The sequence below is a fragment of the Pseudonaja textilis genome, chromosome 10 (genome assembly GCF_049901715.1).
Source record: "Pseudonaja textilis isolate UNSWEBS1 chromosome 10, rPseTex1.2, whole genome shotgun sequence".
Lineage (NCBI taxonomy): Eukaryota > Metazoa > Chordata > Lepidosauria > Squamata > Elapidae > Pseudonaja > Pseudonaja textilis.
In genome coordinates this window covers 25,505,383-25,527,241 of record NC_141999.1, presented here as the reverse complement: position 1 = coordinate 25,527,241, position 21,859 = coordinate 25,505,383, and the positions used below count along the sequence as shown (strand labels likewise).

The 21,859-nt window shown below is 57.2% G+C and overlaps 1 protein-coding gene across 1 annotated transcript; it reads left to right on the top strand.

Annotated features, from left to right (window-relative positions):
* Positions 1–5,199: 5,199 nt before the first annotated feature.
* On the top strand, positions 5,200–21,546 carry PAK4 (p21 (RAC1) activated kinase 4). Its single transcript, XM_087939336.1, is given in 11 exon segments — positions 5,200–5,282; positions 9,910–10,133; positions 13,836–14,516; positions 15,853–16,317; positions 17,124–17,257; positions 18,058–18,184; positions 19,964–20,089; positions 20,720–20,768; positions 20,771–20,830; positions 20,833–20,852; positions 21,259–21,546. Coding segments are annotated over 11 exon segments (2,070 nt in total). The 5' UTR covers positions 5,200–5,254; the 3' UTR covers positions 21,415–21,546.
* Positions 21,547–21,859: the final 313 nt, after the last annotated feature.

The window sequence follows — 21,859 nt, the reverse complement described above, 5'->3', positions numbered from 1 at the left end:
TCTGTGCCCCAGCTATTTATACTTAATTGGCAGGTTTGTTTCCTGCCCAGCAAGGGCTGAATCTTCCCTGGCCGCCTCCCCTCCCCTCCCCTCCCTCCCTCCCTCCCCTTGCAGGACAGCAGAGCACACAGGGCACAGGGGCCCCTGAGAGGCCCCAGAGGGAATTGCCATCCAGAGGGGCTCCTGGCTCTTTATTGCTTCGAGGGACCCTTTAATGTTGTCTGCAGGACCCGGCGGGCTCTGGCTCTGGGCGGAATCCATGTTCCAAAGTGCAGCTCAAACACGGTCAGCTCCACGTGCCGTTTCTGCTCCTGAGCGGAGAGGAGGGAGCAGTTTGGAGGAAGATCGGTCGGCGTAATTGAGGCTGGGTCAGCAGGATGGGCATTTGGGCCAGAACCAGGTCCCCTGAGAGAGAAAAGGGTGGGGAGGGGTCTCTTGAATGTTGCAGGGCTTCTGCGTTAGGGGAGCGTGTGCGGAGGGTCAGTCAAGCTCTCCCATTTCTGCTCCCAACACCGCTGTAGTCCTACCCGGCTCCTGCAGAGCAGGGCTCTCCAAACTTGGCAACTTGAAGGACTTCAGCTCCCAGAATTCCCCAGCCAACACCTGCATCCACTGGCTGGGGAATTCTGGGAATTGAAGTCCACAAGTCTTAAAAGTTGCCAAGTTTGGAGAGCCCTGCTCTGGAGCAAAGAAGACCCTTTGCTAAACACTGCAGGGGTGGCGTTGGAATTTGTGAGGTTTTTTTTTCATGCACCATGTCTCTTGACTTTGCCTTAATGCTTTCCCCATTCTGATAGGCTAGATGGAGTTCCAACTTCCTACACACACACACACACACACACACACCCCTCTGGCTCTTGATACAAACATGTTTTGTCAGTCTTCTGGCTCATTCCATGTTGGGTTTTTTTTCCCTGGTAAGGTTATACTTATCTGATTATACTTCCAGCCAGTGGCAAGATCTTAACTGCTGGGTGTACGCTTGGTGGCTGTGGGCATGCTCAGCTCTTGTGTTTATCCGAGCTTGTGAAAAAGTGTTGGCTATGGCTGACTAATCAAACAAGGCAGGCTGATAAGGGGAGCTTGACCTGGAGAAAGGCTGCTGCTGGCTGCTACCAGCCAGGGTGGGAAGGGCAGTTAGCAGACAAATGGGCTTTGCAAGAGGTTGGCTCTAGTTTTAAAAGGCCTCTCCCTGCGCCTGCTTAAAAAAAGTCCTTCAAGTCTCAGAATATTTCAGAACAGAATAGGGCTGGAAGGGACCTCTGAGGTCTTCTGCTGAGGCAGGAGATCCTACGCCATTTCAAACAGGTGGCTGTCCAGTCTCTTCTTGGAAGCCTCCAGTGATGGGGCACCCACAACTTCTGGGAATTCCCCTGGTTGGTTGATCTCACGGTCAAGAAGTTTCTCCGTAGTTCTAGGTCGCTTCTCGCCTTGATGAGTTTCCACCCATGGTTTCTTGTCCTGCCTTCTGGTGGGGTGATCTGAGACCTCCCAGAGCAGAAGGGAATCTGCCAGGAGCTGCACTTAAATATCTGCTCCTCCCCACAATTAGGGACAAGACAGAAAACAGATCCCACTGCTTTGATTAGTTCCAAGTCTCCGGGGTGGTCTTTCCAGACCTCTTGACAATTGTGGACTTTTGTTTGATCTTCTCCCTGCTTTTTTGCGTTGCTGGGAGGAGAGGAGTGGAAAGAGGGTTCTTTCTTCACTGCAGGTACACAAGACGAGGTTTTGCTCCCGGGGTGAAGGCACCAGCCAGAAATCAGAGAGTTGTAGTCCTGCCTCAGGCATTAAAGCCAGCTGGCGACTTTGGGCCAGTCCTCCCCTCTCAGTCCAACCCACTTCACAGGGTTTATTTATTTGACATATTGAAGAGCTGCCCGTCTCCCTCACGGAGAATGAGGTTGCTGTAGGGAAAATAGGAGGACAAAGACGTATGTTTGCAGCCTTGCGTAATCTATTGAAAGAATAAAGGCATGAGTGTCCAACTAGGGCATTCTGGGAGTTGAAGTCCACAGGTCCTAAAATTGCCACGGTTGGAGACCCCTGATTTATGCCAAAAAGTAACACTTTGGGGCAAATAATTCAGCCAAGTAAATACATACTTTAAATGAGTTGATTCCTGTCACCCAGGCAGCCAATGGGTAGAACGTTGTCTTTTGACTGAGGAGCTCAGTTACTGACCTCCTGAAGGGGGAAGCCCACGGCCGGCTCTGCATTGTTCCACAATGAAGGCAACTGTGTTCGGAAAGCGAGGTCTGCTCCGAGGGCTCCTCTCTAGGTCCCCTTACTCAGAGCAGCACTGCCTTTGCTATGCCCTCCAAGGCTGGGAGGCCAGGCTGACCCTCACTGGCACCCTTGGAAGTGAGGATCGGGGGCTTGGTCACTTCTGAGGATCTGGATCTGGGTCAGTTTGATCGCTTGCCTGACTTTTTGGCTTCCTTGACTGCATCCCGCTAAGAGATCAGCCAATACCGAGCGGCCTCCGGATACCTCAGTCCCTAAGAAGACAAGTAAGGACACAGATGGAACATTCACATCACATTTCAGTCAAAAAAGTAAAGATACAAAACATGAAGTAGGAAGTCTAAATAGTATAAACACACGTCTAGATTACAGGTACAATTTTCTGCTTCGTTTGTCATAGCCAGGAAATCAGCGAAGTCTCCAGTCCAGCCTCTGACACTATAATGTTGGATAGTTTCCTTTTCGGCCCCACAGTCGCAATTTGGCGAGGGTATTTTGTCCCACTTCTGGAGGGCAACAGCGCATCTTCCAGGACTGAGCTACACGAGCTGGATATGTGGGTCAACTCAAGATGGCTCAACTCACCCCAGATAGTGAGACGGAGGGCCTATACATTGAATAAATAACCGATTATTTCCCTTCGGTCCGAGGGGGAATTGGTCCGGCACTCCTGTGGTTCTCCTCCACTTCTTTCTGTCTCAACGTCTCCCATAGATTTTCGAATTCCAGTGCTTTGGGTCTTGGTCCAGGAAGACTGGACACTTCGAACCTCCTGTAGATCCAGCTTCCTTTGTCTTCGGATCCGACGGCTCAGATTCGGGTCATATTTTTCTGTAAGCCCAATTTGCACCTGTTGGAAATTTTTCTTGGTTTGGGGAGAATTCACTCCCTGGCATGTGCTGAAGGATTCCTCCTTTTGTTTCCCCAGGGCTATTCCAACCTCAGATCCTGCTATTCAGTGCTTTCATAGTCATGGGAAACCAGTGGACAGGAATTCAGACATGGTCCCTTTTTTCAAAGAACAGCCTAGAACAAATATGGCCATCAGGTTCTCTGGTGTATCCCAAAGACTGCAGTGATGAGCATGGCGGGGAGAAGTGGACGCCTCGTGGTCTTGTCTTTCATATTTTACATATTTCTCCTGTAACAAGAACAGCTTCCCTTTCTCTTTTTGGCACAAGTCTACTTAGCTCAGTATTTCTCAGCCTTGGCCACTTTAAGACTGGTGGACTTCAACTCCCAGAATTCCCCAGCCAGCCATGCTAATATGCAGGAGCAATTCTGTTGCAGGCCATGGGAAATGACGGAGCGGCTCAAGGGCAGCAGCTCTTTTAAAGCCCACCCTTGCCACAGGCCCGGCAGGCAGGTGGTGGCAACCTCTCCCCTACTGGGTGTAAAACTATATGCACGCTGGTCAAGGTCAAGGAGGCGTGTGAGCTGTGACAAGCTGGGTAGAGTTTTGTGGCCCATGTATGGAAAGAAGAACTAGCAGAGACATGATCACAGCGTTACAGTATTTGAGGCACTACCACAAAGAAGAAGAGGATCCACCAGCTCTCTCGCTCTCCCCCTGAGAACGGAGCCGGAGACAGGATCCTGCCACCCCAAATAAAGAACGATCGATCGGATCGATCGAAAACGGGGTGGGGGATTTTCCTGCAGACTATTTTTGGGATTTTGAGACCAGGGTCTCTGGTCCGCGGGATTTAAAATGATGAGTTTGGTGGTCCCTGAGCTCCGAAAGGTTGGCGCCCGCTGCTCCAGAGCGCCTGGAGGCAGGACCAGGAGCAGCGGATAGAAGCTCTTCCAGGAGAGAAGCAACCTTGGACCGAAGAGAAATTTCTTGGTCGTAAGAACAATCAGCGGGACAGCTGGCCGTCAGACGTTGTGGGGAGGTCTTTAAGAAGAGACGGGACAGCCGCCTGCCTGGAATGGGAGAGGGTCTCTTGCTTGAGCAGATGGGGCTGGACTAGAAGACCTCCAAGGTCCCTCCCAACTCTGTTCTTTCTGAAAAGTGACCAGGAATCGATCTGAACGCAAAGGAGCTCTGGCCTTTATACACAACACCTCAACCCTTTTGTGATCAAGTACTGCTTGCTGTTTTCCTGTGAGTGCGCGTATCGTCTCGGAAGTTTTCCAGCAGGCCAGGGTTAATAACGGGGGCCAGCAAGATCGTCCTGGCCCTGGCCCTGCCACTCTTCACTCTTCCTCGATCGTGGTCATTCAGGAGTCCGCTCACTTGTGGCTCATCAAAGGGATTTTTAATTGTGGAGTGAAGCAGATTCACCGGCGCGTTATAAAGAGGATAGGAGAATTTGTAATAAAACCACCAGAGTCACTTGATTGCCAGCATCATTCGACAGCCATGTAAATATGACAGATGGATGAATAAATAAATTAGGAGTGACGATTCAGCCGCTGCCATCCCAAGGGGGGAAAACAGTTTATCTCCCTGTTGTGCAATGATGCTGAAAGGCTTTGTGGATTATTGTCAGATTTGCCAACAAGGCTTGTATACATATTTTACTGTTGTGCTTTTTGCAGTAGAGAACGTTGTGTTTTGTGGGGTAAAGTTTAGATGCGATATTAACTCTTGAGTATTAACTACTCCGTGGGCCAGGAGAGCCACACCCGGAAGGCAAAATCCCTTCGCACTGGTAGGCTGCATGGATGTCTCAGAGAGAGGAGGAGACGGATGTGTGGATACACCCCCCCCAATCTGGAAGGAGGGCTGCCGTTGCATTCTTGGTGGTTGAAACTCAGTCTGGAAATGCTGGACATCGGAGCAAACACATTCTGGAACTGGGAGCGTTTGGTCCTCTGGGAGTAACTGGAAAGTGCTTGTGCTCCAGAGCCAGAAGTGTGGAGAAGTTTCCCAGCCAATGGACGGGGGCGAAGGGAGGGCGCGTTTAATTGAAGAGAGGATGGGCCGAAGAGCCATAAAAGAGGAGGGGAGGGGCCGAGGTGATTCCTTTTAGCTGCCACAGCCTGTGGACACGGGGCCACGATGGCGTCTCCCGAGGACGAGTGCGCGTGTAAGTCTCCTGCCTCGGCACCTTTCGGGAGCATGGAGTGTGAGGAGGAGCCTGAAGGATCCCTTGAAGGGGGAGGGCACCTTCTTCCTCATTTCCATTGTTATTACAGCCAGAAAAAAAGGGGGGGGGCGTTGTTGGGGCAGGGGGGGCTTTCGGAGCTGCAAGCGAGCGCCATGACCTGCCTGAAGAAGGTCCTCTGGGCGATGGATTCGTGGCCGGTCTTTGGATCTCTTTGCAGATCAGCGGTGGGAATCTGGGCCTGCGCCGGAGGGGCTTGGGGCAGCCCCCTAGAGCTTGAAAGGGGCGGGTGGGACTCCTTTGTCCCAGCACAACTTTTGTCTTGGTGTGCCGCCTTGTCTGAATCTCCTCATGGATCAACTTTCTCTCACGCTTTGGAGAGAAAAGCCGACGCGAGTCTGGAGATGGTTTTGCTGCAGGGTTGTCTGTGCAGCGGCTCTCCGGCTGAGTTCCTGCGCGTCCTGGAGACGTGGCTTTTGTTCCCCCGCCTGGCAAGCGCGTCTTGGGTGACGGGAAGGGCGTGGAAAAGGCGGAAGAGCAGAGAAGGCAAGCAGGGCTCCCGAGAAATGCAAGCTCAGCCCTTGGGGATCAAGTTGGGGCTGTCTAGAAAACAGCCCCAACTTGCAAACCTCTTGGCTCCCCATCCGTTTTGAGGGAGCCTCTCTGGACCAGTGCAGAGCTGAGCCGCAGGAGGTTCACGGGAAAGCTCCCTGTCGCCTCCACTGAGCAGCCCAGGAAGCCCCAGGGCCGTGCCAGGATCGTGGGCAGCTAGCAACAAAGGAAGAGCTGTGGATAAAGCTGGTCTACTTCCAGATGTTCTTCATCCTAGAAGCCGCCCAGAGTCGCTTTGGGTAGGGAGGTGGGCGGTGTATAAATCGAATAAGTCGGTAAACGTGCTTGCCGGGCAGCCGATGCATCTGAGCCCACTGAGTTTTGAGGGGGGCAGGACTTGAGGCCCCTTCGTGAGGTGTCGTTTCAGACATTTGGGAGGCTTGCAAGAGCGCCTTCCCTCGGGGTCCTTCGAATGAGAGCAGATGAGATTGTGCGAAGTAAACCTTTTGGCCCCTTGGAGTCTTCACGTGCCTCCTGTTTCCCAGAGGTGGAGCGGCTGGCTTTGCTTCGGATTCACTGGAGTTACGCACGCACGTTCACCGTTGAGCAGCCTCTTCGTTTACGGGGATCAGGTCTGCAGAGCTGAGCATGTCAGGGGTGTTTGCTGCTGCTTCTACCATACAGGTCGGCAGCCGAAGTTTCCGCCTTGGGCCAGCCGCAGAATCGGCATAATAACAGGCCTGAAGAATGTGCTCAGCCAGGCGCAAGGTTCAGTTCGTGCTGTGCTGAGCCTCCGCTCTCTGCCCTCTGCGCAGGCAGCAGCAGCAGCAGGAGCGACCAGCACAAGGGCTTCCTGCACATTCGGGGTGGAGCTGCTGGGTGAAGAAGGCCGTGCCTGGCGCGCCCCCCCCCCAGGCAGCTCTTTCTTAGGAGGAGCAGGGAGCGGGTGACCAGGGGTGGGGGGTGGGGGTGGGGGTCCCCCAGGCCTGCGCCAGGCGGAGGATTCTTTGAGCTGCCTGTGGAGCGTCTCGGATGTCCAGCTCAGGGTTGCCCCCAACCCTGTGCTTTTTCCAGGGGCAGCCGGACGTTTTCCCTTGAAGGCATTTTGCTTCTGGTCCAAGGAGCTTCTCCCCTTCTGGAGAACTGAACTTTAAAGCACAGCTTTTCAAACTTTTCCTTTCACTGCTCCGGTCTCAGCGACGCTGGGCACTTGACAGAGAAAAACCCACAGGGCCATCTCAACAAAGGTGGCGAGAGCCGACTCAAACCAAAGGCCTGAAGCTTCCGCATCTGTTCCTGGAATCGGTGGCCCCTGATCCCACTTGGGCCTCCAGGAGGAAGAGGAAGGAAGGTGCTCCCTGAGGCTGCTGGCTCTTGCGGGGTGGCCGCCTTTCCCGCCTCAACCTCCTCCGAGCACCACCGTTCCCTGTTCTCCGGGAGAAGAGCGGCTGGCTTCAGGCTGGCTGCGAATTCCGATTTCTCCGTCCTGGCCTCTCTTCCTGGGAACTGAAATTTAGTTCCGGCACTTCCCAGCTGAAGCGGTTTGACTCCTGCAATTCCGACTTTTGGGTTTTTATGACTGCTCCATCCTGGGGAAGTGGCGGAAGGGATTTGGGCCCGTTAAAGCGCCAGGCTCTGCGCTGCATTGTGGGGCTTTTCCTCTGCTTTTGCACTTAAGCCGAGCTCTGGCAGAGAGCCCAAACCTGCTGCGGTGGTTTGAGGCGCCCTACACTTCAATTTCGTTCCCGAAGAAAACTTCCTCTTTTTCACACACTGTTGAGATAAAATCAAAATGATTTCTGTCTGTGCATGAAAGCCGGTCTTGCAGGCTGCGGTGGGAAGTGAAGAGGCCAACCGGTGTAGCCCACCAGACCGCGTGGAAACTTCCCGGTGTGTTTTGCTTGAACGGTGCTGGGAAGCCGAGGTCAAGAATTGAAGCCTTTTGGGCTGGGCTGAGAAATGGGAGAAGAGCCGCCTCAGCCCTGGCCACCCACCCGGAATCCAAGCCCTGCTGGAGCATTATAAGGACTGGGGGGGGAGGAATGTTGCTCCCCCCACCCCACCCCGTCCCATTTCCCCTAAGGGTGGGCAGTGTGGGAACAGGACTCCCCTTAACAGAGCTGTGGAGGTCCTCAGCAGGCTGGCTTAGTGGAAGTCCCGTTTGGTTTGCACACTCATCGCTCAGGATAAGAAGATCCTGGACAACCATTTGTCTGAAAGGCTAGAGGGTTGGACTAGAAGACCTCAAATGGTCCCTTCCAACTCTGTCGTTCTGTTCTGACTCCACTAGACAGGCGATTTGGGCGTGGTCGGGGTGGTCAGCTGTGGCCCCTTCACTACCTGTGGACTTCAACTCCCAGAATTCCCCAGCCAGCATAGGATATAGGCTGTGATCCCAACCTGCCTGGGGGGCGGGGGGGGAATGGGGTGTCCAGGGTTGCTCTCTGCAGCCAAAGGAACGGCCATGCCCCTTTTAAGAGGAGGGTCTTCGCTCGTGGCCCTCCAGACCTGGTGATGGAGATTCCTCTTTAGGAAGGCAGGCGTGGTTGTGGCAGGTGACACACCTGTAACCCCTTGCTGAGTTCCGGAGTCTCTGTGATGTGCATTTGATTGGCCAGATTAAGAGCCAGGCTTCTGAGCTGCTCGGCTGCAGAGCAGGTTGGAAAGAGGGGAAGGAAGAGAGACCCACCAAGGCAGCCTCTTTGATTAGCAAGGGGAGTCTAGATTCCTCTGGGTTTCCCTTCCACTCACATATGCTGGCCGTCTTGCTGCAGCCGAAGCAGTTCAGGAGAGCACCCTGGATAGAAGTGACATGACCACAAGGAAAACATTTCTGTGCTCCTCAGTTTCTCACTCTGGCTTCTCCCTTCCGTACCGTTTCCTGGTATGAACAGGCCTGGCGCTCCTGGAACCAGAGGGATCCTCTTTGGACCCACGTTTTTTGCTGTCCAGGTTTTTTTCTAATGCTAATTTTACGCTTCCTGAGAAACCTAATTGTCTAAATCTCCGCATAATCTTTCTCCGCCCTGACAAAAATGGCGACATGATTCACGGCTGCTCTTTTCTGAACCGCTGCCTGGTTTGGCTTGGCCGCCTTCCCTGCCTTGGTCAAGGGAGCCTGCTGGCCCAGTTGGGCAAACGGAACGGGGCGGGGAGGCTGACGCAAGGACCGGTCCAACCGGATCGGCAAGCCGTGCAGCAGAGTGCCAGGTCTCTGGGCTGCAGCCGATCCCAGGGATGCCTTTGGGATCCCCAGGGCTGGGGCTGAAATGAGATCAACTCAGGGCTCCCTGGGAGAAGGAAGCCACTAGACTTCCCATCTCGCCCCCCCCCCTCACCCCCCATTCACATGGAAGCCGTTTCTCCGGGGAGCAGGGTAGGTGAGGCAGAAGACCAGGGCTGGGGAGGGGCAGAGGGGGAGGAAAATTCAGGTGCTCTGAGAATGGAGGGATGGGGTGGTGGCGTGGCTGTCTGTCTGTCTGTGTGTGTGTGTGTGGGGGGGCTTCCTCTGGCGCTGCTGAGCTGGGTAAAAAAAGGTTAATAAAAGTTGAGTGGCTGAAGCCCCTCCAGCCAAGGGATGTTTCTGAGAAGCAACGGGGGGGCTTCTACGCCCTCCCTCTTTTAAGCCAGCCTTCCCTGATCTGAGCTCCTCCAGTTCAGTCCAGCCACCCAGAGGAAGCTGGAAAGGCTGAGGGGGTGATCTGCACTTTTGGGAGAGCCCCGCAGGCCGGACTAGGGAAGCTGCGCCTTTCACGGCCGTTCTGGAGCTTTGAATTTGCCTCCCGTGGATCCTGTACCTGAACCCTCTGCAGTCCGTATGTTCACCCTGCCCGCCCCGCAGACTGGGGCCCTGAGCCATGATCTCACAGGCTGCTGACACAGTCGCTAGGATGCCGCAGACCTTTTGTGCGGGAACACCGGGTGTGTGTGTGTGTGGGGGGGGCTTTTCCATGCAGGCTCTGGAGCGACTGATTCACCAGAAGGTTTACTGCATCGACACCTTTTTTTGAAAACAACAACAAAAAACCCCCAACCCCCTCCCTCTTTCTCCTTGTAGGTCTGCTAGCCAACATCACCATGTTCACCAAAAAGAAGAAACGCATCGAGATCTCGGCCCCCTCCAACTTCGAACACCGGGTCCACACGGGCTATGACCAGCAGGAGCAGAAGTTCACGGGGCTGCCCAGGCAGTGGCAGGGCATCATCGAGGAGTCGGCCAAGCGGCCAAAGCCACTGGTGGACCCCGTGTACATTACGGCCGTCCAGCCCGGCTCTCAGAAGGTTGGTGGCCCCTGCGCTGGGCTCTCGCGTGGCGGCCCCTTGCGGCGGAGGTGGAAGCGGTGTTAGAGGAGAGCGGTTGGGCTGTGGAGGAGCTGATGTGATGTCCCAAGGGCGCTTTCTCACGAGGCAACTGGACTTTTCTCTCTCTCTCTGTGTGGTTTTTTTTCCCCTCTTGGTTTCCCTTCTCATCCAAGAAGCTTCCTCGGTTCTGGATGTATGGAAGGGTTCAGTCGAAAGGGGAGAAGCGAAACCAAGAGAGACAAAAACACAAAGAAAGTCCAGTTGTGCACCTCTGGGACAAGCATCCCCTGGGCGGCTGAGAACATCCAGAGGCTGTCAGCGTATGCGACCTGTTGAAGGCTGAGACTTAGTTAGCTCTACTCAGGCTCTTGGTCTCTTGTGGAGCTTAGACCCGAAGGAAGGAACCGGAGTCGCAGACCTTGAGCTCTTGGCTTGTAATGTGAGGCCCGAGAAAGTATCAACGAAGCTTTGCTTGTTCCTGAACTGCCACTTGGTTCCAGGCAGAGTTCCCAAGGTTGCGAGTTCAGTTCTCAGAAGCGATAAGAGATGGTCTGTCACTCAGCAGATGGTCTGTCCCCTTCTCCAGGGTCTGCAGCTCTGACACTGGAGATGCGAGGCATGTCCGGCTCCCAAGATCTGGATCCTGGCACAGCAGCCAAGCCAGGGTGCCCACCCTTGAGTTAGCCCTGGGGACCCAGGCCGTGGCTTTCCAGAGGGGTCACGGGGCTTAGCTCATGGATGGTTCTAAGTCAAGGACCACCTGTACCCATTTCTCTCTTCTCCTCTTTGCCACGTGGATAGGCTTCCTTGAACGCAAGGAGCCTGGCAAGGCATGGCAGAGGATGGGTGTTATTTGTCTGAGGACCTGGCCAAATAACTGGGCGAGCTGGGTGCATCTGTGAGCAGCAGGTTTGTCAGCTTCCAGGCAGCTTTGGGACCCAAACAAGAGCGAATTTATTATTTCGGGGAGACAGATAGACCAGGTTTGATTGAAAAACAGGCACAATCTATTTTGGAAAGGGGTCACATCGTTCCCACCTTCCAACCTGAAGGAGGCCAGGGGGCCATGCCCACCTGGTGCTGGGCTGGCAAGGGAGCTGCCTGGGGTGCCTGGCTGTAGACGGCCTCTGCCGAGGGGGAAGCCGGGGCAAGGATTGGTCCTGCCAAGCCCCTGGCCTCCCCCATCTGGCAGGGGCTGCGGGTGGCCCAGAGCAGGCGTGGGAGGGTGGCCAGCCCAGCCCCTGAGAGGAGGGGAGGGGCTTCTGGGCTAGGTTGTTCCTTCCATGGGATCCAAGAGCGACTCGACTGGGGCCCAGGAGGTCCTGGTCCTGCCCCACAGAGCCTCCCTGTGCAGGGTTTCCTCCGCCCGCAAAGGAAGGCTGCGGTGGCAGGGAACCCCTCCGCCAGAAAGGCCCGTGCAGGTGGAGGACTCTCCCCCTCCCCCGGTACAGAAGACCCCGGCCCCTTCCACCTCTCAACCCCACCCAGCATGGGGGGGAGGGGTGCGGGGTGGGGGCGCTATGCAGTTCCCTGGGCGAGGGAGCCTGGCAGAGAACCGGGGACTGGGGTTTGGTGGGATTTGTCCAAAACAAATGGTCGGTTAGAGGAGTCAAGCCGGCTCCCTGCTGTTCTCTGTAGCATTTTGCAGGGCTGGGTTGTTTCTGTTGGAGACCGGCTGAATTGTCCGGGAGGGCGAGGTCACTGTGGTGGGGAGAGGCCCCCCCCCGGGTGGGCTGCGGCCGGGAGGGAAGGTCTTGGCAGGCCCGCCACACCCGTCCGACTTGGGAGGAGGCGCTTTGGAAGGTCACTCGGAGCCACAAATCTCACAGGGTCCACAAGCCGTTTCCAGGAATCCCTGCGAGCCGCTGTGGCTGTGGCTGGGCGCCCCCCCCGCCCCCGTCGGCTCTCCGTGGTTAAGTGGGCCTTCCTCCCAGTCCCAGCCAGGGAGAAACGCCGAGTCTGGATCTGGGGATGGCTCTGCATGGCTCCCTTTGGGGATCGATGCCCCTCTGGAGTGGGCCCAGGGGGGATGGGGAACAGCCTGTGACCCTCAGCTCCCCCAAGCCTGGTCTGGCCCCCCTTCTCCCGGGACTGGACGGTGTTCGCCCAGTTCGCCCAAGCTCGGATTAGGACCACAGGCAGTCCTTGGCTTACAGCCATTCACTTAGGGGCTGTTTGAAGTTACAACAGCCCTGAGAAAAGGGACTTACAACCACTTTTCACTGATGGTCAGGGGATCAAGATTCAGGCGCTTAGCGACTGACTCATATTTATGACGGTTGCCGTGTCTTGGGGTCACGTGGTCCCCTTTGGTGACCTTCTGACCAGCCAGGTCCATGGGGAAGCCAGATTCACTGAACAACTGTGTCAAGACTGGTCGTAAAATGGGGCAAGCCTCACGTAGCCGTCTCACTTAATTGTAGACATTTGGGGCTCAGTTGTGGTAAGTCAAGGACTCCCTGTTTCCCTATCCAGAATTGGGGCATCCTTTGGCCAGCTGGCCAGCGGTTTCCTTTTCCTGCTGGGCAGAAGTTGACCTCCACTTGTGGCCACAGCTGGCCTCTGGGAAGCCTCTGCCTGCTCTTTCCAGCTGCGCCGGACACGAGACTTCTGGCCCCTGGAAGTCTCCATTGCGGAGCTTTGCGTTGCGTGGGCCGGACTCCAGAGCAGCTCTCGGCCGTTGGGAGGTCATTCAGCCCACCCATGCTGGAGAGGGGGGGGACTGCGAGGCAGGAGGGCCCCTCCCCACCCAACTCCTCCCGCCTGTTTCTTTCTGCAGAAAAGGTGACGAAGCCTTCGGTTGCTTCCCCTGACCCCTGGCCCCCCTTTCTGGGAGGAACAGCCCTCTCCCCCCTTCTGGAGTTGGGGGTCTCCAAACTGGGGGGCTGGAGGACCTCAACACCCAGCTGTGCCAGCTGAGGGATTCTGGAGCTGGTCCAGGAGTCTTAAGGTGGCCCAGTTTGGAGACCCCAAACTGGGCCACTTTACTAGAACCAACTGACTTCCTGGGGATGGGATGAGGTAGGGCCTTTCTCGCCAGCTGGGGCCTGGGGGTCTGTAATGATTTGCTTAGGGAAGCATTTGAGGGACCCCCGCCCCAAAGGGCTGGCCTGGCAGGGGGTCCTTCCTCCTGAAACGCCTTGGAGGCTGCCAAGGGCTGGTCCACCTCAGTTCAGGAGCATCCCCCCCACTGGCTGGCGGGCTCACCTGAAGACTTGGCTGCGGAGCCGGGAGGACAGAGACCACCTTCCCCACTTAGAGTTGTCTGAGCAACTTGGATTTTGCTGGCTGAAAACCGGGGAGCGCCTGGCCGACCTGGTTGGGGGGAAGGTGGGGAGGCCACCCTTCAGTCACTGCCTTCCAAATCCAGCATTCCTGGCCTTCATCATTACCATCATCCCTCATATATTTTCTAAAAAGCGTCTCCGTGTGGATGGCGAAAGCGGGCGAAAGCGGCTCTGTGGCCCCCCCTTGCCCCTCCTCCTGTGGCCTCCCCGCCGTGCCTGCTGCCGTGTGCTGCTTCCGCCAAAGCTGAAATTGTCTCGGGTCGTCATCAAGCATCCATCAAGCTTCTTATTATTTTTGTTTATGTTGCTTACCTTATTTTCTTTTCTGTTTGTGTGTCTTCTTCTCTCCCCCCGCCCCACCTGCCTGCTCCACGTTCCCTTCCATGCGCGTAAGACCATCGTGCGCGGAAACAAAGCTGCCAAGGACGGTTCCCTGGCCTGGCTGCTTGATGAGTTTGAGAACATGTCGGTGTCGCGCTCCAACTCGCTGCGCAGGGACAGCCCTCCGTTCCCGGCCCGGCACGACCACTTTTACCAGGAGAACGGCCTGGGGGAGGCGCTGGGCAGGCCCCGCCACCACCACCACCAGCACCACCACCAGCACCCTCCCCACACGGAGGAGGATGGCGGGGGCAGCAAGGGCAGAGACCCCAAGGAGCGGAACCGCCACGGGCCCAAGAACGATGTGGACAGCAGGACTGCTGCGCCGCACTCCCGCGGACACGAGCCTCACCACAAGCCTCACCAGCAGTCTGGCCATCCCCGGCCTCCAGAGCACCCGAAGCCCTTGCTGGAGCAGGGTCACCGAGCGCCCGAGCGGGACAGGAAGAGGGAGCCCCCTGCCGAGCGTGTGGTCAAGAGGGAGCGGACGGAGGGGCCCGACAAGAGACCCAAGTCCACCTACACTGGCCAGCCCAGCCCGCAGTCCCCCCGGGAAAAGCGGCCCCTCTCTGGCCCCAATATCCGGACCCCGAATATCCCCATCTCGGAGGGGGTGATGAAGACCGCGCAGCAGACGGGGCGGCCTTTTAACACCTACCCCCGCGCCGACACCGACCTTGTCCGTGGCACTCAGGTAAAACTTCCCAGGGCGTCTCAGAGCTTGAGGCCCTTGTGGGTCTGGCCAGCCTGGATCCTTCCGCTGGAGATGCCGTTCTCGTGACATCTGAGCCCGTCCACCCGGAGAAAGGCCCCCTTTCGCCTCCTTTAAGCCCCCACCTCAGCGTAGCCTCGCTGGCTGACCAGGCGGTGAGCTCCGAGCACCTCAGTTGGACCACCCTCTGGACCGGCCAGAGCAGAGTCGGCTCTTCCTCCATGCTCCATTCTGCACCTCTCCCGGGTTCTCTCCTCACCTTCTTCCGCTCCGTAGTTCTCCCTCGCCTTCTGGCCTCCCATCGACTGCAGCCGGTGCCTTCCTGCCTTCCTTCCTTTCCTGGTCGCGCTCCTGCCTTCCTCGCTTCCACTAACCAGAGTCCCTTCTGTGTCGTCCACCTTGTCGTCTGCCCTCTGCTTGGTCTCCTCTCCTCTTCGTGCGAGTAACCCACCGCCTGCTGCCACTTTCTTCTCCTGGGTAGCAACTTCTCTGTCCATCTTCGTGGAAACTCTGCAGCTGCGCCATGACCTCTCATGTTACGGTGGTAGCCATCAAGCTGCTTCGCCTTCTGCCTCTGCCACCCACCTCTTCTCTCCGCCTTCTCTTACGATAGGACCAGAAATCAGGCGTAAAACTCAGTTTCCCTGAGCTACTCGTGTGGCTGCCCCGGTTGCAGCCTTTCCCGCTGATCCCCGAGGAAGCCGTGCCCCCTTGACCCTCCCTCTCGCTCACCCGGCTGCCTCAGGGGGACCCCTCCGGCAGGGGCCCAACTCAGCCCTTTGGAAGGGCCTGGCCCTCAGCTCCCCAAGTCCACCCCTGGACGTCCACGGGGGGGGGGAAGGAGGCTTCCCAGGTGGGCTCTAGGAGGGAAGGACAAGGCTGCAGCGGGTGGGGAGAGGAAGCAGCCCTCAGCTGGGCTCAACCCTCTTCCTGGCCCTAAGGACGGAAGGCTCCCGTGAGCCTCTATAGCGGGGTCCCCAACCGTGGCAGCTTTACGACTTGCGGGCTTCCACTCCCAGAATTCCCCAGCCAGCAAAGCTGCCAAGTCCACAAGCCATAAAGTCTCCAGGTTGGGGACCGCTGCCCGCCCACCTGCCCGGAGACGGCCCGGCCCCCGTGCTTCGCAAAGGAGCAGGACCCAAAGAAGCGACTTCGAGGGGTTCCTCCTGCGTGGGGAGGGAAAGGCCCGCAGGCTCCCGGCTGTTTGGCTCCGTGGGGCTTGGGGGAACCTGCGGGATCCCCTCTGGCTGCCGGGCTACAGGCGGGCCCTTCCCCCTGCCCAGCGAGGGCTCAGGACGGCTTTCCCTTCTCTTTCTAGGCCGAGCATCGGGCCGGGAAAGCCCCAGAAGCCGCCTCCAACGGCCCCGCGAGTGGGAACAGCGGCCCCTCCAGGGCCCCTCCTTCCGGCCCGGCCAGATCCCGCAACCTGGAGCCCTCCCCTCCGGGGCTCTCCCAGCACGCTTCAGAGCCCCACCTGACCCAGGTGCCCTCAGCGCCGGCCCCGCAGCCTCCGCAGCCCCCTCCCCAGCAGCCTCCGGCCCCCCAGCAGCCCTGCTCCCCCCAGCGGGAGCCCCAGAGGGTCTCCCACGAACAGTTCCGAGCGGCCTTGCAGATGGTGGTCGACCCCGGGGACCCCCGGAGCTACTTGGACAACTTCATCAAGATCGGCGAGGGCTCCACGGGCATCGTCTGCATCGCCACCGTCAAGAGCTCCGGCAAGCTGGTCGCGGTCAAGAAGATGGACCTGCGCAAGCAGCAGAGGCGGGAGCTGCTCTTCAACGAGGTGGGTTGGATCGACCCAGAGGCGCTTTTGGAAGAGGCAGCGGGGCCTCCCGCGCTCTTTCCCTTGAAGGCCTTTTGCCTCCCCTCCAGGGAGCTTCTTTGGTTCTGACTGAATGGTGCGGGGAACCATTACGCCCCAAATGGCGGAAATTCCGTCAGAGGGGAAGAAGCTTCTTGGAGGAGAAGTGAAAGGCCTTCAAAGAAGAAAAACACAAAGGTGCTCTTTCAAAAAGGGCCTTTTGAGGCAACCCCGGCCTGGATGACGGAGAACCTCCAGAGACGCGGTCTCAGTTGGATGAGGTACTTTATCTGGCCACATGGGGTTAGACGCACAAGGAATTGGTCTCCGGTGCGGAAGCTCTGGGCGTACAAGCCAAGCAACAGAGTAATAACCCTAATAATCGGACTGAGAGGAGGAGGGAGGAGAGGAGATCCGAAGGATAATCACAGCCCCACGACGAGGGGGAATCTCCTCAGAGTTAAGGCAGCCCTGTGAGGCTTAGCTGGTCAGCAGCCTCGTGGTTTGCGCCTGCGTTGCCCCCATAGCGGCGTCCTGAGGGGAGGACTTGAAATAGTTTACGTCCGGGATAGGAGGGGTCTGCGGATCTCTTTCTCTCTCCCCCCTGCAGGGCACAGAGTCTGTTGGTGCTTCCCGAACTCTCTGCCCGCTCCAGGCATTTAGGTCTCACCTGGGCCAGGTCAGCAGCCTCTCATTTGAGGCACCACACGCACGCACACACACACACACACACACAGAGCAAATGTGCGGCCTTCCTTCTTCCCTTCCGACCTGCCTCTCTCCCTCAGGTGGTGATCATGAGGGACTACCAGCACGAGAACGTGGTGGAGATGTACAACAGCTACCTGGTGGGCGATGAGCTCTGGGTCGTGATGGAGTTCCTGGAAGGGGGCGCTTTGACCGACATTGTCACCCACACCAGGTAAGAGGGGCGGGCTGCCCCCCCCGCCCCCCCCTTGGCAGAGGTGAGCCGCACCGGGACCCTCTGCGCCTGGGGGCCGGCCGTTGTCTGCGCACGGTACCAGGCACCGACTCTGAGAATCGGCCCCTTCCTTCCAGGGGGATCAGGGCCTGCTAATCCTCTTCTAACACAGGAAGTCCTCGACTTTCAACAGTTCGTTTAGTGACTGTTGCAAAAGCACTGAAAAAAGGGTCTCGTGACAATTTTTCAAAGTCACGACCTTTGCAGCCTCCCCGTGATCACCTGATCAAAATCCAGGTGCCTGACGCCTGACTCACACTTATGATGGTTGCAGCGGCCCCTTGGGGGGGGGGGTCACGTGACCCCCTTTTGCGACCTCAGCCCAAACAAGTCAACGGGGACGTCGGATTCACTTAACGGCCCTCTTAATAACTCAACAACTGCAGCGGTTTAGCAACTGCGGCAAGAAAGAGTGTAAAATGGGGCAAGACTCACTTAACAACCGTCTCACTTAGCAGCAGAAACCTTGGGCTTAATTTCTGTGGTCATAAGTCGAGGGCTACCTATAAATCGATCAGTATTCAACAGGAGGAGCAATAGGTGCTTTTGCTGTGGCGGGTTTTAACGCACCTTTTTAAATGTCTCGTTTGTTTTGAGTCTTGGTGTCTTTAAAAACATTCCTGGCGCGTTTTATTTTCACGTCTTTGGGGGTAAAATAAGGAATGGGAACACACACACACACACACACACACACACACACATACACACACACACACGCCTTGTTTTCTTCTTGCCTGAAGGATGAACGAGGAGCAGATCGCCGCCGTCTGCCTCGCTGTGCTGAAGGCCCTTTCCGTCCTCCATGCCCAGGGCGTCATCCACCGGGACATCAAGAGCGACTCCATCCTGCTCACCCACGACGGGCGGGTGAGTTGCCGGAAGGCCCAAAGCACCAGCCCCCGCCCCTCCTCCTCTCGGCGCCCAAACTCCTCAAAGGGGGCCTGCAAAATTTCCTGGGGAGGAAATCCCGGCCACTCCCTGGTCCTCGGGAACGTTTTTTAGAGCGGGGCCCCCCAAACGTGGCCACTTTCAGGCTTGTGGACGTGGACTCCCAGAATCCCCCAGCCAGCTTTGAAGTCCAGAGGCCTGAAAAGCGCCGAGGAGGTAAACCCCTTTCCTCTCCGCTGGGGACCCTAACTCAGATTGAAGGGGGTTTCTGCCAGCCTTGGGGGAATAGAAGAAGCTCTGTGGCCGCCTCTTGCTGGAAAGCGAAAAGCCAAGCTGGTGTGGTGTGTGTGTGTGTGTGTGTGTGTGTGTGTGTGTGTGTGTGTGCACAAATATTTGAGGCTCAGGAATTGGAAGCTAAGCAAGCAGCCGCCAAGGCCAAAAGGTCGAAGCCACCTCTTGAGGAGGAGGAGGGACAGCGAGTCTCCCTCCCTCCTGAAGAAAATCCCCGGCTTTTATCCAGGCCTGGAACATAATCCTGGCTGCTTTCTCACCAGGGGGGCAGGGGGGCAGGGGGCGAAGGAAGGAAGCCAGCCAGCCCTGGAGCTGGCCGGCCTGCGTGGAACGGAATTGACGGATTGCAAAAAAATAAATAAAAAAAAATTGCAATTTGTTGTCCTCCAATTACAACAGTCCTGTGATGTGTAACACAAACGTAACAAAATCCAAAACGTAAATAAATGTCCTTTAATGCCTCCAACTTGGTCCCGCTGTTCAATAATTCTCAGTTGGAAATAAAAAGTACTCAAAAATAGTCTTCCAAAGAAAGCAATACAGTCCGAATTTAATGAGCAGATAGAAGTGAAATAAAAAAACCAACCAAACTACAATGACAAAATTTCCACAAGGGCCAGGATAAGTAATGACCAACTTCAAGGAGGTAACAAGGCACACAGTCTGTTGGAAGGACGCACCAAGACTTCAGCTCCCCCCCCCCCAAAAAAAAATTTAACCCAAAAAAAAAAAAATTTTTTGTCACACTATCTCACCTTCTTACATACGATTCTCCCCAGCTGCAACCAATGAGGGGGGGATCATGGCCACTTCCTCTCTCGTAAAGCCAAGTTGTTTCCGTCTTCATTCCTCCCTGCGTGCCCCAGGATGAAGAGGGGATGGGCCTGGTTCTTCCTCTGCCCTTCCCCAGCCTCCTCTCCCTCGGAGTCCGACTCTACCAAGGGCATGACAAGTCCATTTAGAGACCGTTCAAAGTTCCAAGGGCCCTGAAAAAAGTGACTTATGGCCGTTTCTCACACTTACAACCATTGCAGCCTCCCCCCATGGTCACGGGATCAAAGCTCAGGCGCTTGGCAGCTGACTCTTGTTTGCGACGGTCACGTGATCCCCCCCGGCGACCTCCTGAGAAGCAAAGGCCACGGGAGAAGCCAGAGTCCCTTAACCGCTGCAGGGATTCACTCACCCCCTGGGGCAGGAATGGGGCTCAGTTGGGGCAAAGCTCACTAAACAGCAAAGTCTTCTCGCTTAGCAGCAGAAAACTCTGGGCTCCATTGTGGCCATAAGTTGAGGACTACTTGTAATATGGCTCTTTCGTTTGCCCCCCCATCCCCCCTCCCGATTTTTAAATTCCACATGGAAGAAATGGAGCTGAGGAGATGTGGGGGGGGTGGGGGCCTTTCTGGAGGTCTGGGAGGGAGCCATTCAGCCGCCCTGCGGAGACCCTCACGGCTGCCTTCCCCCCGTCAGGTCAAACTCTCCGATTTCGGATTCTGTGCGCAAGTGAACAAGGAGGTGCCCAGGCGGAAGTCGCTGGTGGGGACCCCCTACTGGATGGCCCCAGAGCTCATCTCTCGGCTGCCCTACGGGCCAGAGGTGAGTAAGGGGGAGACCCTCCGGAGGCCCCCTCCTCTCCGGGAGGCTTTGCGCCAACCAGTGTGGGGTGTGTGTGTGCGTGTGCATGGGCATGTGCTAAGGAGCTAAGCGAGGTGTGGCTTGGGGGCCCATTTGCAGGGGGGGGGAGCCCCAGATTCTGCCGGCTTTTCCCAGAAAACCTTAAAAGCGCCAGAGACCACAGAGTTTATCCCTCAAACCCTGAAACTGGCGATCAAGGGAGCGTTTCTGGGTGGCTGCCCTCCTTCCGACTCCCACCCACCTCCCTGGAGTTCGGCCACAACCCAGCCCTTCGGTCAGCGGTGTGGGGATGAAATGGGCTCCCAGATACGAGGGGGGTTTGCATGTTTCTCTCTCACCAATGCTTTTTTGTTTTTTAAATTGTGCTGCAGTTAACTCAACCTGCACGCTGTAGAATCCACCTGAGAAAAGGAAACGGTTGCTACCTGGGAGAGAATCGCGCCCCCCTCCCTCCCTCCCTCCCTCCCTCCGCTAGGCCTGGACAGGGCAGTTTATAAGAGGAAATAAAGCCGCTCTGGACCCCGGACCCCCTCAGCCCCCCCTCAGCCCCTGCTACCCCCATGCCTCCCGATGGCCCTTCTCTCGTTGCAGGTGGACATCTGGTCCCTGGGGGTGATGGTGATTGAGATGGTGGACGGGGAGCCCCCTATTTCAATGAGCCCCCCCTGAAGGCCATGAAGATGATCCGAGACAACCTGCCCCCAAACTGAAAAATGTGCACAAGGTAAGACCCTCTCCGGCTCTCGGCCTCACCCAGCGGAGCGAGAGGGCAGCTCTGAGAGGGTTTCAAGCCCCCCCATTGCCCTGTCCTGCCATTTTTGGCTCAGGCGCATCACGCGTTATCCAGGGCGGCTTCTGCTGCCAGCTCTTCTTCAGCCCAGTGGGGGTAACCGAATTGCCCTCCGTCCCTGATGGCACCAGCACCCCGATGGCCTCTCCCCTCTCGGCTATGGCCGCCTCCTGCTCACCGAGGCCAGGCCCCCATTGCGGTTCAGGGCTGGGTGTCTGTGGCGACTTTACGACCTGGGGGCTCGGGGCCAGGCCCGGGACCACCCAATTCCTGGCTTCTTGGGCTGCTCCCTCCCTCCCCCTTCCAGCCCCGGCTCATGGCGCTCCTCCTCCCCCGGCAGGTTTCTCCTTCCTTGAAGGGCTTCCTGGACCGGCTGCTGGTCAGAGACCCGGCCCAAAGAGCCACGGCCAGCGAGCTCCTGAAGCACCCCTTCGTGGGCAAAGCCGGGGCCCCCTCCTGCATCGTGCCCCTGATGCGGCAGAACCGGATGAGATGAGCGAGCCGGAGCCGGACTCCTTCGTGAAGAGCGAAAGCGGGGGGGCGGGGGGGGGAAGAGCCACCCCCCCCCACAAAGCAGAGGAGACCTGCGTGCAAAGGGGGGGGGCTTTGAGACCCCCCCACCACGCCCTGACTTCCTGGGGGGAGTTCAGCCAGCAGTCCGGAGCCTTCCTCCAGGACTCCTCCCGGTCATCTGGTGACGTGGGCCCCCAAGTGGACTCTGGGACCCGTCTCCGGCAGAGCTGCTCTGCCTCACCATATTGTACTACTGAATTGAGGGGGGGCCTTGTTTGGCTGTGGGGTGGGGTAAAAAGAGGCGGCATCGTTTCCCTTGTCAGTCTCCTAAATTCTGGGGGCAGCCGGGGTCTGGCGGGGGGGCATTGCAGGAACCTCTTCTTCCCGCAGCGGAGCCCAGAGAAAGTGGGCCCCCGGGGGGGGGGGGA